At 38.8% G+C, this 17,111-nt stretch overlaps 1 protein-coding gene across 6 annotated transcripts in view; it reads left to right on the top strand.

The window, feature by feature from the left end:
- The first annotated feature begins 10,317 nt into the window (after positions 1-10,317).
- LOC149426899 (uncharacterized) overlaps positions 10,318-17,111 on the top strand; it is a 61,128-nt gene continuing 54,334 nt past the window's right edge. For 5 of the 6 annotated variants that reach the window (XM_089634069.1, XM_089634049.1, XM_089634038.1 and 2 more), the window contains exons 1-4: positions 10,318-10,509; positions 11,735-11,989; positions 13,353-13,461; positions 16,919-17,104. In XM_089634069.1, coding sequence (XP_089490195.1) covers positions 11,922-11,989; positions 13,353-13,461; positions 16,919-17,104 — 363 coding nt within the window. In that variant the 5' untranslated portion in view covers positions 10,318-10,509; positions 11,735-11,921. The other variant, XM_089634028.1, reaches the window with a different exon arrangement.

Here is a 17,111-nt window from a genome sequence, read left to right as displayed (position 1 = left end):
TAATAATACTGGTATTCCCGCTTGCATAACATTTTAGTTGTTGTGTCGGCACTTATTTAGTTTATTATAACAGGAACAAGGAAGAGTTATATTATGTTCATGGTTTATTTTCAATTAATCATTGATATCGAAATAATCGTAAAAAAAGTAATGTTGGCATTGGGTACTTACATGAACGACGTTTAACTATTATTCTCACACCGAAGTATTTTGTTTCACAACACAATTTTTGTATTATTATTACACTTAATACACACAATTAATTTAAAATAGATTTAAGTTTATTTTCATTGTTCTATATTTTAATTCCATTCACCAATTGATTGTTTTAAACTTAATTTAAAGAAACTTTTTCAATAGTATTGATATAGATTATAGATTGTAATTTAAAAATAACACATCTGACAATTTTTGTGGCCGCAGAAAAATGATTCCAAATTTCACTCTTTTTAGTTGTGGAAATCATGGTAAATTTAAATTAAAGCTATTATAAAGTTCGTAATTATGTTTTCCGGGTAAAAAAACTAAAAAGCGATTAGAAACGTGATTCAACGATTACCGTACGATTGAAGTTTGACGTTTTCTACCAAAAACCTAACAAAACAAAAGATTTCTCGATTTCATTTTGTCATTCTAATAAAAGGGTATTCCAATAATATTTGGAATCCCCTTTGAATGTAATCATAAATATACGATATATAGATCGATTTTTCTGGGCAAAAATTTTGTCTTCGAAATATATAATATTCCCAAAGAAGCAAAAATGTCGGAATGTTTCCTCACGATAGCAAGGTCCCATCTGACGAAGCGCAGTCCTGAGAAATGACCTTAAGCATTTATCTTTTCAGCTCATTCTTCCGGAGGGAGCTTTGTCAGACGCAACCTGTTATGAAAAATCATAAAACCCTAAAAATATTTTAAATGCAACTTTTATAAAAGAAAAATGAAATCTCATGGTTTCGAGTTTAAATACTTTTATTTTATAAGCAATAATTATTAGCCTAAAACACTCATCCACATTGAAAAATCTCCTGATAAAAGATACATGACGCCAACGGGACTTGAACCCGTGTCCTTTCGATTTCCGGTCGACAGCTCTGACCACTGAGCTATGGCAGCTTATCTCTTATCCGCGAAATAATTATACATTATATACTAGTGTTATTATTATATGTTGTTATTATTATATTGTTACTATACAATATATACTAGTGTTTCAGGCTAATAATTATTGCTTATAAAATAATTGTTACCCTTTGTGCTATGCATAAAAAATCTTGTCTTAAACATTAGTTTACCAAAAAAAAAATAATAAATACTTTTAATTTCACCAAAACATAAAAATAACACATTGTATAATAAACGATCCAATTTGATTTCGGTCGCAATGTACAATTAAAATAAATTTCACTAGCGAATCTTAAACATCTTAGGACACTGTAGAGTGTAGAACACAGGTCGATTTCAATATCTGTACCATTGTATAATATCGACGACTACACGTATGTATTCTTTTATCGCGAAGAACTTTATTTGTATTTTATTTATGTAGGGGGGGAGGGGTTCAATCGAGCCGGTTCACTGAAGCGGATCTTTCAGGTGAACGGGACCCAGTGAACCGGCTCCCTCAACTGAGCCGCTTCGCCCATCTCTAATAGGTAGTCTATTTCTTACTGTCACTGCTGACACAACCACAGATCGCTTACTGTCAAATGAGACCTTTTCTGCACACAAAGATAAAACAGTGTTTACGTATCATGACGGAAATGCTAGAGCAATCGCAAAAATCTAATACAAAAAATAGTGCCAAAGTAGGGTGACTCACTGCCCGTGAACGTGTTAAATCATAACTACAAACATATTCTTCATCTTGATGTTCACCACTCTTCTAAACACAAGCGCCAGCTTCTATAGAAGAGAAACATTAAAAAATCAAAAGCAGTGAAAACTAATTTTATGAATTCTAAATCAGTAACAAAATTTTAAAAAATGTGCTTTTTTGTAAAAAATATCATTTTTATGGGCGCTCTGCAAAATTTGCGTTAATATTTCCCAATATAACATCCAGCAAATGATTTTAATCTGTAAATTGATTAATTATTTAATAAAGAATGAAAAAAAAATATAATGAAACATTTCAATCTGTACATTTTTACTACAAAATAAATCTGCAATTTGCATAAAATAAATAAATAAAAATGTACCTGTATCTTTCCATGAACTATGATTTCTATTTTACGTTTCAAACAGTTACGGCCCGTTCCCACGGAGGCGGGTCCCGTTTTAAAATCGGATGTCCTAGCGGCTGTAGTGGATGTATGGAGCTGTTCACACTTGTCCGACACGATTTTAAAACGGATCCGGCATTTTTTGTCGGATGGATCGCCAGCGCAGCGCGTCCGTTTTCAAATCGTGCCGGAACTCGCTCACTCATAGTTTTGTATGTAGCTGTTCACACTTGTCGCCTAGTCGTTCTGGCAGAGTCCCCGCCACACCCCGACCCCTCCCCGACCGCACCAAGTCGCAAGGAAGCAGGCACGCTGCGTGGTTGAATTTGGTTATTTTGATAAGTAAATAAATTAAAACTATAATAATATAATTGATAAGGAAATAAATCCCGAAAATTTAATCCCACTGGTCGAAGAAAGAGTTGTGCTGTGGGATAAAACGACAGAAGGGTATAAAAATAATGCATTAAAATTATCGGCTTGGCGAGAAGTTTGCTGTGTATTCATGCCGGATTTTGAGAAATTAGAAGAAAAACAAAGAAAAGATTTTGGTAAGTACCGATTTTTATTATTTTGTGTGTGTAGCTGCTGCTTGCCAAGATACAGATCCTATTGGAGAAACGAAATAGTTGGCGAGTTCTGATCGTATATTATTTGCAGTAGGACCACCACGAGTAATGTGTGTTTGTGCACGCATCAGATGCTCCACTGGGGTTGCAGACTGGATATCTTCAAAATTAAGACCGTCCTTTTCTCTTACAAAATTGTGTAATGCTGTACAAGCTTTTATTATTTTGATAACTGTTTCTGGGTAGACATTCAATGGTCGATGTAGTATTCTCCACTTATTGGCTAAAATACCAAAAGCACATTCAACATACCTCCTGGCTCGATAGTTAAAAATTTTCTTCTTGTCATGAGTGCCTCCGAAAGGTCGCAATAATTATTTTGACAACGGGAAAGCTTCATTGCCAATAAGTAAGAAGGGTAAATCTGTTTCCATATTATCATGAAGAGGTCTAGGCTTTGGTATATTCAAACTACCGTCATCCTATTTCTGCCAGAAAGTAGTGTTCTTGAAAATCGAGGAATCACACTCTTTCCCATATGAACCAATGCTCACGTAGATAAATCGGTATTCCGAATCAACTACGGCAAGTAAAATGAAGGAAAAATAAAGTTTGTAGTTATAATACATAGAGCCACTATTTTTTGGTTATACAACTCTTATCGCATCGTAGAAGAACGATGTGCTTCCCATCAACCGCTCCGTATATAAAATATTTTGTTTGAATCGACAGTTATTTTTTTTCGTAGAGTAGGATCCGATTTTCGGAGGTGTGAACATTCGTCATCCAATTTTAAAGTGGGACTCTCCTTCGATTTGCAAACGGAAGTGGGTAGGGGCCCTAAGGTTTTCACATACACGGTCGTTTATCAATGAATAAAATATTCATCACGTTTTGTAACAAGACCCGTACAATAAAAATACAATGTTAAAATAATATTTATGAAAGTAAACATAAACTTGTAAGTTTAGTTACAAAGATATCGTATTTATCAAAAACTTACAACTCCCAATAATAATTGCGTTGTCTATAAACATCCACATGTTATAACTCTACTTAAGGGAGTTTAATATTAATACTATTCAAGTTAAAGAAAAGGAGGAACGAGTAAAAAAAAGAAGTTACTTAGTTACAAAGTTACAAAACACTCTTAAAATTTATTTAATAAAAATGTATAAAGAAGGGTTAGTCTTAATCAGAGATGTGCTTTATTTCAAATAAATCCATTTCAAATGGAAATGCAAAATGGGTATTTTCCATTTTGCATTTTAAATGCTTTTCTAAAAACCATTTTGCATTATGCATTTTAAATGCTTTTCTCAATGCATTTTCCATTTTAAATGCTTTTTTGCAACATTCTTCCTATTATCTCCACTGATCTTTTTTTCAGAAGCCCCAAATATCAGTCGGTCCTCCACCTCGCTATGAGAGATAATTTACTTTTGTCAAGTTGCTCCCTGGTAGGAGCCCTGGCAATTGAGTGATATCATTACAAAAAATACTGATTCAAATACTGAACATGGGGCCATGATGCTGTAATATTAAATGTTAGATAGCAGTTTCTATGTTTTTACGTTGGCAACATTTGTCCCGCACAATTTTTTGTGGTTTCATAATCTGTAGTCGTGGTGTTTTTGGATTTACCATCATGTAATATGTTTGTTCTACATTGATGTCCATTATTAAATGACAAAATTGTTTAACAATTGTATAATTATTCTAATTGCTTGACCTGAGAAACCATTTTGCATTTTGAAAATAGGTATTTTGCATTTTGCACTTGACATGCTTTTCTAAAAACCATTTTGCATTTTCAAATGGAAAAGTTTTGACCCATTTCCATTTTGCATTTCAAATGGTTTTGGGTACCCATTTTGCACATCTCTGGGCTTAATCTAGCTTAATACTAGTCGTAAATTATAGTTCTTATCTGGAACCGCGGATCTCCATGTTCGCACTTATCACCGACATCACACAAGCGGCAACTTGGGTTGGATCCGAAGGGCGGAATTAGTTCAGCCTGGGCCAAGGCTCCGAAGGGCGGAGTCGGCAGGCAGCGACTCCTGAGAGGGCAGCTTCCTCGTAGGGATATCCTCAGCGCCGCTCCAAGGGGGAGAGCAGGAAGTTTCTCGGCGGAGGCGAGACGGTAACTTCTGCTAGGGCAGCTCCCTGGTCGGAAGAGCCTCGGTTCCGCTCCAAAGGGGGAGAGCAGGAAGTTTCTCGGCGGAGGCGAGACGGTAACGTCTGCTTGGGCAGTTCCCTGGTCGGCAGCTGCCTCGGCGCCGCTCCAAGGGGGAGAGCAGGATGATGACTCCCAAGATGATGACTGTCGAGTGAGGAAATGGGAACTGTCGAGAACTAGGCGAGATCGTGACCGCCGAGAGGGCAGCCTCCTGGGCGGAGGCGCCTCGGCGGCCGCCCCAACGGGAGGCGAGATGATGACTGTCGGGTGCCAAAAAAAAATCAACTGTTGGTTGCGGAACCTGTCTTCAGCTGTTGAGGCGAGATGATAACTGCCGAGAGGGCAGCTTCCTCGGCGACCGCCCCAAGGGGGGGGGGCGAGATGATCACTCTCCAGTGCCAAAAAATCAACTGTCAACTGTTTGACTCGGGACTGTTGGTTGCGGATTCTGGCTCATGTTAAAGATGTTTCAAGCAAGGCTCAGGCGCTGTTCCTAAAGCTGAGGAGACTCTCCACCGCTGAATGGGGACTACGCAGTCCGGCACTACGTGCTCTGTACAGGGGCGTATACGTTGCGCAAGTTTCGTATGCTGCCTCTGTTTGGGAGCACCGCCTGGATAACTGCCTTATACTCCTCGCTCTTACTAGGGGCCAGCGAACTTCTTTGCTGGCACTATCTGGCGCATACCGTACTGTTGCTTCGGACGCTTTTCCAGTTTTGGCCGGCATTTTGCCAATCGATCTGGAGATTAGGGAAGTCTTAACCAAGCAGAGACTTTCCAGAGGATCCCCGGCAACCCATCTTGGTGTCGTTCTGACACCAGGTGGACCGGGAACTCTCCCTGGACTGCTTCGGACGATGAGGGACCTTTCGCTCAAAGAGTGGCAGGTCCGTTGGGATAGGTCGAGCATGGGAAGATGGACCTTTTCCTTCTTCCCATCAGTTAAACTCAGAATGGAAGGGGCCTTCCTCAAACTGGACCATCACATGACGCAGCTCCTCTCAGGACATGGGGAATTCAGGGGGAGGCTTCATAGCCTTGCCCTGTCTACCCATCCCAATTGCGCTTGTGGCAATACTTTCCAGTCGGCCGAGCACATTCTGTGGCACTGTGAGATCTTGAAGGATGCCATAGACGAAATGATAGACGGTCTGAATGCCCCCATTAGACCGGTGTGGAACACCGATCTTGTTTCTAACAGAGTTAATTTCGAATGTCTGAGGAAGTTTACTAGGATCTGGGTTGAGAGATGGTCTGTGCTTAGAGTCGCTGACTAGTGTGATAACTGAGAACCCCTGGTGTATTGCTCCTGCTCCATGACTAATTCTTTTACAATTCTCCGATTATTGTTTATGCATTCTGTTCTTCTTATTTTTATTATTTTTCTTTCCTTACTGTACCAGCTGCTGCAGATGATTTTCTTTCGTTTACATTTCTTTTAAATAACTTGTATCCTATTTTCTTCTTATGTTCAGTTTTCTTTTCTTATGTTTTGTGTCTAAGGTAGACACACTGTCCTTTTTACAGACATTGCAGACACTCTTTATGTATCTTTGCTTAGCTAATTATCTCTTTTACTTTGTCTTTTATCTTATACTTCACATACTGTCCTCTTTACAGACCATGCAAATGTTATTTTTATGCTTTCTACTTTTGTTTTACTTAATCTACCGATGTTCTTAAGTGGCACTTTTGGATTGTTTATTGTTTTTCTTTTTTTCTTTTCTTTTCTCGTCTTTTTTATATGTATTTTTCTTTTTTTCAGTAACGACAACGAGTTTACAGGCTAGAACTGAACTCCGTTGTTTGTTTTGTATTGTTTACTTTTCCCCAATAGGGGTTGGACCACGGGCCTCGTCCCCGCATGCACTGCTGGAGCTTCTTTTAATTTCTTGTTTTTACCGGGAGACTCCGCCAATCACCTGCGCCACCCCTGAGGAGCGTTGGTGGTCAGAGGGGTGACTGTGCGGATTGGGGTAACCTCCACCCTGCCTCCGACTTCCTGACGCTTCTTTCCCCTAGGTTCTTTAGGGTTTATCCCTCTTTTTCCCATACTTATCTTCAGGGCACCACCGGGTGGTCGGCTAAGGGGTGTGGAAGTCCTGATCTGCACCAGTCACCCCAACCACCACCAATCTCTCAACAGGACTGCCAGACGTGGCTCGGCGAAACTCCCCCGTCACTCTATTATTTCACTTTGTTCTTTCTTGTGCTTACAGGTACTGGAGTGTGGGTTCCCTCCACCAACTATTTGCCCGACACTTGTTACTTGATTGTTTGATGCTTATTGTTCTTTGTTGTCCTTGGATTAATACCTGTAAGCGCTCGCATACCGCTTCCTAACACCGTATGCGGGGACATTGAAGGTCTAGCTTCATTTATATACTTTGTAGAGCCGTTTATTCAAAAATTAGATTCATGCGAGAGCTCCGAAGGGGTGACCATAAGTCACCTATACCGGGGTGGGACAGGGCGGGTGTAACCTTCAATGTTGGTTGCGGAATCTGTTGAGCTGCGCAATCCGGCGACCGTAGCGCGCCTGTCGTGGGGTGCTGGAACTAAAGTGGTTCCGCTTTACACCACTTCGGTACGTTGTTTGAGTCCGTGGCGCTGGCATCGACATTCTCACCGCTAGAGTTATTATTATTTTAAAAGATGTTAAAATTTGTACAAAAGACCTTCAAACAATTACAATATAGCCTAGCCTTGGGCGAAGGTTTTTATTGCCGGGTCGCTGGTTTAACAATACACCCATTTCGGATTACGACTTGATGGGTGTATTTCCAAGTTGGCTTTCTAATTTTTTATTGCGGGACCGGTGAAACTATTCACTAAATACTTAAGGTCTAATAATTCGAACTGCCACCTCCATCTGCGTGTAAAATTATAGAGACAGATGCGGGAGCACGTGTTCGCTTTGGTCTTTCTGTGAATTCAAGTCATGTATATACCTAGGGACATATTGTTATCAATCTACTTAAGGGAAGTTAATAATTAATATTATTCATGTAAAAGAAAAGGAGGAACGAGAAAAAAAAAGAAATTACTTAGTTACAAAACACTCTTAAAATTTATTTAATAAAATGTATAAAGAAGGGTTAGTCTTAATCTAGGCTTAATGATAGTTCTTAAAATTAATTCTTAAAACTAATTGTCCTTTTTCTTAATCCTAAATTATCTTCATTCACTGTCTTAAAAGTTGGGTCACGTTACGAGATAATTATGCAAAAATTGTGCAGACACTTCCCTTTACGATGATTCTGGAATCACGGATCTCCACGTTCGCACTTATCACCGACAACACAAGCGGCAACTTGGGTTGGATCCGAAGGGCGGAAGTTGTTCAACCTGGGCCAAGGCTCCGAAGGGCGGAGTCGGCAGGCAGCGAATTCTGAGTGGGCAGCTTCTGGGTAGGAAAATCCTCGGCACCGCTCCAAGGGGGAGAGCAGGAAGTTTCTCGGCGGAGGCGAGACGGTAACTTCTGCTAGGGCAGCTCCCTGGTCGGAAGAGCCTCGGTGCCGCTCCAAAGGGGGAGAGCAGGAAGTTTCTCGGCGGAGGCGAGACGGTAACTTCTGCTAGGGCAGTTCCCTGGTCGGCAGCTGCCTCGGCGCCGCTCCAAGAGGGAGAGCAGGTTGATGACTCCCAAGATGATGACTGTCGAGTGCGGAAATGTGAAGTGTCGAGAACTAGGCGAGATCGTGACTGCCAAGAGGGCAGCCTCCTGGGCGGAGGCGCCTCGGCGACCGCCCCAAGGGGGGGCGAGATGATGACTCTCGAAAGGCGAGATTGTGACTGTCGAGAGGGCAGCCTCCTGGGCGGAGGCCCCTCGGCGACCGCCCCAAGGGGGGGCGAGATGATGACTGTCTGACTGGGTACTCTTGACTCGGGACTGTTGGTTGTGGAATCTGTCTTCAGCTGTTGAGGCGAGATCGTGACCGCCGAGAGGGCAGCCTCCTGGGCGGAGGCGCCTCGGCGGCCGCCCCAAGGGGAGGCGAGATGATCACTCTCTGACTGGGTACTGGATACTGTGTGACTCGGGACTGTCTTCAGCTGCGCAATCCAGCGACCGTAGCGCGCCTTGTCGTGGGGTGCTGGAACTAAATTGGTTCCGCTTTACACCACTTCGGTACGTTGCTTGAGTCCGTGGCGCTGGCATCGACATTCTCACCGTAGTCGTTATTATTATTTTAAAAGATGCTAAAATGACATTTGTACAAAGCTTTCAAACAATTACAATATAACCTAGCCTTGGGCGAAGGTTTTTATTGCCGGGTCGCTGGTTTAACAATACACCCATTTCGGATTACGACTTGATGAGGGTCTAGAGCTAAATCTGCCGACTAATGGGTGTATTGCTTGAGTTGGCTTTCTAAATTTTTATTGCGATTTCCGGCCAGGCTCTTTACTAAATACTTAATGTCTAATAATTCGAACTGCCGCCTCCATCTGCGTGTAAAATCACAGAGACAAATGCTGGAGCACGTGTTCGCTTTGGTCTTTCTGTGAATTCAAGTCATGTATATACCTAGGGACATATCAATATCAATCATATTAATTGTAAATTATTGGAAGAAGAAACCGGTTCCAAGTAACCGGCAAAGGAATATGGACATCACTAATATTAACCATGGAAAGACAAAAAATTGCGTTTCCCTCGTAGCCTTTGTTTTTGTATAACGCAGTGTTGCCATATGCATGATTTTTACCATGTTTTCGCGGTGTTTTGGGTAATTTATTTCTCAATAGTTTTTACCGGTCACCAATACTTTGAGTAAGATACGATTTTCGAGCCTTGAGGAAATCCCTGATTCAGAAATGTAATATCGATACTTCCTAATAGGAATTCAGTACGGGTTCACTGTGTCCCTTTATCTAATTATTATCTCTATAAATATATTATATATATACATTAATATATAATTTATCTTTCATTAGTTACCTACACTAAGGTAAATATTAGGTAATTACTAAAATGCGGAAAAAATAATTATTAGTTAGGAGTTGAGGGAGAATCTCTCCTCACGTATATGAAAAAACTTAGTGTATTTAATTTTTTTAAGTTTGTTTTTAATTTAAAATAGAGGTCTATGAATTAAACTTAATAGAGCAAAAAAAAAATAAAACTTGTTATTTGTACAGTGTTTTTTGTTGTTGTTGAAACTTTAAAATGATTGTTTTTAATAAAGCTTTATAGATAATTTACTTGGGTACTGTTGTTTTCTTATTTAAATCTTAAAAGGCTTACTAAAATCTTTTTTTTTTACCCCCGAAACATTTATTTTAGGGATATGGCATCACCGGTGCGGCGTAATGTCATATGCGCAATGCGTTTTGTTGTTAAATCCATCCAAATCCATCTAATGGATTATTTATGCATCAAATATAAAAGGAATACTAAATACTAATACTACAGGCTATAATTTCGGTTCAAAGGGAATGAGAATATTATACACAATATTTTTAAACTTTTCTCCGATTGCGGATATTCTTTTCTTGAAAGGAAACAAGGTTCGGGGTTTTCTGAACAGGTCAGTTTCTTACATTATTTACGAACGTTTTTCAAAAGCAAGAGCGATGTTCGTTGGATGTTTTTTTCAATCACAGTGGTTTTTAAAAGATTAGGTTTCTATTGGCATTACAATAGTTTATTATGTTATACACGGTGACCGGATAAATCATCACAATGATAATTCATCACATCTTTAAAAAGTCATGGAAAGTGATGAAACAAAAACTTTATTAACTGGGTTAAGTAGGTTAGGTTAGATTAAAAAAATTTTTTTTCATCGTTTCTAATGACTTACTTTTTAAAAGTGTGTTGAATTGTCACTGTGTTGAGTTATCATGGAACCGTTATACACCAGCGAAGCACGATGGTCGCACATAATCGCACGTTAACATCAAGGAAATTATATCCACGCGATACGGCTTTAAAACATGTTCCTGAAATTTCAAAACATTGTAATGATGTTTCATACGGCTATCGACGATGTTTCATACGGCTATCGACGAGTTATTATAAATGTGTTGTGCTCGAAGACTTGCATTGTTTGATTTTCATGGCTAGTTAACTGTAGAATATATAAAATTTCCTGTAGACGAATCTCATCTAAATGCAGTAAGCAATTTTTCTTTAGAATTGCAAAATTATCTGCTAACAAATACACATGTTGATCGCAACAATAATAAAAAAGAAGGCTAGGTCATGGATTCAACACATTGAAGTCACGGATTCGAAATTTGGAGTTAATTGAGTGGAATCTGACTTTACTTAGGAGGTAGAAGTCTGGAATTCAATACGGGAAAGCATGGCACTCTGGACTTTCGAACTTCACGGTAAGGTGTGGAGACTATTGGAGGCGAGGAGACTGTACTAGAGGCGTGGAACTGGACTGACATGTGTGGAAAGGCGTGAAAGACGGGATCTGGCTTGGAGTTGGCGGCCGGGAGTGTAACATAGGCTGTGGATTGAGCATCACGGGAAGGCGCTCAGAGGGTCATCGGATTGGAAAGACTGAAGCCAGTGTTTTGCTTTTTTTCTTTACTCTGATCTATTATTGAGCTGGAGACAAGGGGCTTTGGGTCCCTTGGTTTGTGTAGTGGAAACTGGGAAATTTTTTTAGTCCTGTTGGAATAATTCCTGCTGGCCAATGACGATCAGTGTGTATTATCTGATAGTGTTACATTTATATTATCCCTCACTAAAGTTCTCACTAAAGAGATTATTGATTTTTTTATAATAATTATTATTAGTTTTAGGAGCTGGCGTGATAAGGAAGTGGCCGGGAGTCAAAAGACGGATCTCGAAAAGGTTGAAGACAAGAAAGTGGCTAGATGCCAAAAGACGGATCTCTGAAAGGTTGAAGACAGGTAACCTGCTGGGAGCCAAAGGACGGATTTCGGAAAGGTTAAATACAAAGAAGCGGCCGGGAGTCAAAAGATGGATCTTGGAAAGGTCGAAGATCAGGGAAGTGGCCGGGAGATGGATCTCGGAAAGGTTGAAGACAAGTAAGTGGTTGGAACCCAAAAGACGGATCTCGTAAAGGTTGAAGACAAGTAAGTGGCCGGGAGCCAAAAGACAGATCTCTAAAAGGTTGAATACAAGGAAGCGACCGGGAGCTCACATTAATTTATTTAAACATAGCTAGTTTTTCATCGTGGGGAGGGGGGGGGGATAGATATTCTCATGCACTTAGTTTTTTCTTGTCTGTTAGAAATAACTTCCAATATTGCATAGTTTGGGCGCAAACGTACAACCGACTCATTTAGTAGCCATGGAAGCATGATTCTATGATGAAAACCAGTTCCATCCCAGCAGCCGGTACCAGTCTTCCAATGCGCTTATTTAGTTTTTATTTTTGCCATGAAGAATTAAGTGCAGGTTTATAACATAATATATTATTTACGGTTCCATTATATTTCATCAAAATGAAAATTCAACACACCTTCAAAAAGTGATATCATGATTAATAGTTACTTATGTATCCTATTTAACTGTTAGAATGCTAAGCGTCGCAAAAGCGCTGCGATCGTTTGTATCGAAAATTGCGGCGCAGCGCAGATGCGCAGCGAGTTTCAGTGTGTTTTTGGTGCTCCGAGGGAGTGGACGTACGCTAACCTCGCGCGTAATTTGTAACGAGAGTGCATTCTTATACATTTAAAAATAACTTTTTTCCATTTTTTTATATTATTTAAAAAAACAGCTATGTTACGTGCTATTATTTCGAACGTTGATTCGATTCCTAGTGATTCTACGGAGGTGAAACAACAGATACAAATAGTGACGATAACAGTATTATAACGCATCGAAGAAAAAGATTGAGGATTGAAAGTGAGTCTTCTATCTCCTCTTCATCTTCAGAAACAGAAGAAACACCAAATTTTGCCAAAATTCCTCCGACAAAAGTGTTTTCTAAAGCAACAAATGATCAATTTCAAAAAGAAATAAATTTGATATTTTTATGCTCATTTTTTCATATTCATATCAATAAACATTTTTTCTTTATAATGCAAAAAGAATCAATAAAATTGATTGATATTTGTCTAAATTAGAGTGTTTTATTTGACACCATTATTTTTTCCTCTAAATTAATCAATATGTGTATAGCAATTTACATTTATTTTTGCAAAAATTGATTAGCACTAAAACGGTTAACCTAGTTTTTGTCACTTTTCATGACGTTATATCGCTTTTTGGAGGAGTGTTGAATTGTTATTTTGATGACATACCCGGTCACCATAATTTACTTAATCAATTACCTGTTGTACTACATTTTGCAAAATATTTTGGAATATCAGTCTTACTTTATAACACAATAAAAAATGTGTTATTGTTTATCATTGAAATGAATGCCGTATTGCATTTTTAAAGATTTGAACCTGTGGCAGTGCGGGAATTGAAGATGGACATTTTGGACTGTCCTCCGGGGACGGAGGAGGTATCTGAAGAATTTGCAAATAACCAGCAGGATTGGTCCACAGTATGTACAATTTTTCCTATTTAAATGCTCTCTTCATCCCAAAAATTAGTAAACAATTTTCATAAATTTGACATACTGGCAAAATGGCTTTATTAATTAAGATATTTTGCTCCATGATATTATTTACACCTGAAAGTATACTCAGCTTAGAAATTTACAACTTGTGTATATAAATAAATAAATAAATAAATTATCTATGCCAATGGTTCCCAATTAGTGGTAAGCACACCCCCAGGGTTACATGAGGTTGCTCAGAGGGGGATAGGCACGCTCTATACGTACTATAGCTGGTTCAATCGATCATTTTACACGACCCGGATAGCTCACGACCCACTTGCGTCGTGAGCGGGTCGCGAAAACCCTCTCTTTACCAGGTCATACACGACCCGAAACCCGATTTCCCGATTACCCGTCTCCTGGTTACTTTCATTTGACGCAGGTAGGATATAACATATTCATTGAATGAATTTATAATTTTTTTATCAAACCTATTATCGATCAACCTTCCTATCGTCAAAAGTATCTGGAAGAAGAAGCGGTTCTATGTTCTATGTAAGTATCTGGTAACTGGAAACTGGTACCACAATGATAGTGTATTTTAGTTTTCAGGAATCTACCATCTCTATTAAATAGACAAATTTTGTATCTCGGGAGAAAGTGATTCGAGACGTGATGCCTGGTCTACAAAATCCGGGTGCTGAAAATCTGTGGGCATTCATCTCACCACACCCGCACCAAGGTTGTGAGAGTAGGTCGCGAGAGTAGATCGCGAGAGTAGATCGCGAGAGTGGGTAGCGTGACCCGGTTTGCTGACGTAAAAATAACCTCTTTGGAAGCTCGTGAGCGGGTTTCAATGAGCAGGTCATTCACAATCAACCCATTATGTACTAATACAGACACTGTGCGGTCAGACATTTTGGCTACCAGGGATATGCGAGCTAGGGCTCTTTCTCAAAGGGGTACACTCAGGAAAAACTAATTGAGAACCACTGATCTATACATTCGGAAAGATATAGTATTGGAGTTTTGAAAGTATTTTGGAATTTTCAATTGAATAACACATTAACAAACCTCTGTGTATAACTTAATGGTTTTCTTTATGAGTCTGCACATGTGTACATTCAAACAATGTTTTCCATAATTCTGAGAAAATCTTATACTTGGTAAATTAAAAAGATCTTTTCTGAATGTGTTCATCACCGATCACCAAAAAGTTATTTGTCTAGTAGATACTGCTGCACTGGACTTTCTTCTAAATAAATGTATTTTCCTTACAATGTTCTACTGTAACTTTTATTTCAACCTTCTACTTGGAAAATAGGTACTTACAAAGATTGTGTTTCATTGACCATTCATTTATATCCGCGCTTCACATTTGCGCTAATGTGTAAACATATTTTTGCAAACAAGATTTGTTACTGTACATACGTTGGTCATCCAGGCTTTCATTTTGGATAGTATATCCCAAATTGGCAGTGCAATATGAATAACCTACTAACACATTTTACTACTCCAATGTTACATGTTCATTTTGACACGAAGAAGATTCAGCTTTCATCAGGATTTAGTTTGTTGTTAACTCTGATTCAAATGATGTTGGAATTTGTTGGAGGTTAGTTGTTGGGAAAAAAACGGAAGAAGATTAATAAATCGTTTACGTTTTAACGTGGCATTTTGAATGCACTTCTTGCCACCGATACTGCTGGGTGCCAATCGGCTTTGTGAAAAAAATTTGATTTCTGAAGTTATGACAATGAGGGTTTTTTTTATAAATGCGTTTTTAGTATGTCATGTGACCATACAATAGGGAATTTATCGAACTGCAGAGAGTAGGACACGACTTTAAATTGATGTATGTTTTCCTAGCCAATACATTTACAAATATACTCTAGGCCAGAGGTTCCCAAAAGCACCCCATAGGCATCCCCTGATCTCTCTACTAAAAATCAAAATTGACATGAAAACAAACATTTTATGGAATGTGAATCTTGTGGAGAAGATTTCACCATTCAGGAAAAAACTACAACTGTGGAAGAGAAAAATCAGTGATAATTGAGGCAAAGATTGCTTTCCAATATCGCAACAGTACGTGGCCCATAGTGGAGTTAACGTTTCACATAACTTGCTGACACTTTTCACAGAGCACATATAACAGCTAACTGATTGGTTTACAAAGTACTTTGCAGAAGACCAAGTGGAGAAGTTTGTGTGGATCCAAGATCCATTCCGTACTCAAGCTCCATAAGATTTTGCTGGCAAGAAGAAGAAAATCTAATTTACCTCTCGAGCGACAGCAAAAACAAAATACGCTTGTTTGGATTTGATGGAGTTTTGGGTATCAGTCGAAAATGAGTATCAGTCGAAAATGAGTATCTGATAAGTGCAAAAGCTGTAAGGGTCCTCATTCCCTTTGCGACTTCATATCTGTGCGAAGCTGGATTTTCAGCGGTTGCTGTTATAAAGAGCAAATATCGCTTGGAAATAAATGTGGAAAAGGAAATGAGAGTAGCTGTATCAAGCGTTATTATTAGCCCCTCACCCGTCGCACTAAAAACATACACCTCAAGAGTTTGTGGAAAGTTATTGTAATTATATTTGCATTTTCTTTGTATTTTCACCTATGTTTTCCTACCAATAAATGAACTTGTTCATTTTAAATACGAGTTGCATTAGTTTACACAAATGAAAGAATATCTTTGTTTTAAACCACTATATTAAATTTATATACGTCGACCGGTTTCGGTTGAACTCAACCTTCATCAGGACAGTACAAATATAAACTGCACTTTCAGTTTATATTTGTACTGTCCTGATGAAGGTTGAGTTCAACCGAAACCGGTCGACGTGTATAAATTTAATAAAGTGGTTTAAAACAAAGATATTCTTTCATTTGTGTAATAATGTCAAGCCACAAAGTGTTTGCTTCCTTCGATAATTTTGCATTAGTTTCTTACCTGGTTTCTTCTTCTTCATAGTCGTACAAATATGAAACATGTAGCTATGTTAGACAGATAGATATTATATGACTAGGGTGCCGAGTGTGCCACGACTTGGAAAAGTTTGGGAACCCCTGCTCTAGGCACATGTTTTTCTGAATTTCTGAAATTATTACATTAGGCAAAAGCCTGTTAACTTTAACTACTATACATTTTTCTTAGTGTATTTAATTAAGTGTGTTAAGTCTGTTTTAAACTCTATGTACACTTTTTATTGTAAATATTATTGTTAATATTTTGTAATATATATAATGTATTTAAATAAATAAATAAACTGTCCATAAGAGCGAAAATAATATACCTGCAGGTATTAGCATTTTCCCCTCACACTAGGAAAATATTGTGTTTTATTTGTGTATAGGTTTAAGTTTTATAATGGTGAATTAGAAAAGAAATGTATTTTGTGTTTCCAAGGAGTTGAAAATTGTATAAATTGTACATGTAAAGTATTTTCATTACAGGGCGAAGGCGAGGATGGGACCTCTGCTGAGAAGAAACGTAAACTCGGGAGCTTCCTGCAAAGTCACTCCATCAAACTTAACGATGGCAATTCTCACGCCGCTCTGGATTATGTGGAGCAAGACGGCACGTCGGCATACCTCTGTTTTCCGTGTGCGGTCACCTGTTACTCAGAAAACACGCTACAGGTTAATA

The sequence above is a fragment of the Hesperophylax consimilis genome, chromosome 1 (genome assembly GCF_061612785.1).
Source record: "Hesperophylax consimilis isolate HC1 chromosome 1, BYU_Hcon_1.0, whole genome shotgun sequence".
Taxonomy (NCBI): Eukaryota; Metazoa; Arthropoda; class Insecta; order Trichoptera; family Limnephilidae; genus Hesperophylax; species Hesperophylax consimilis.
This window is presented reverse-complemented; position numbering and strand designations above follow the sequence as displayed.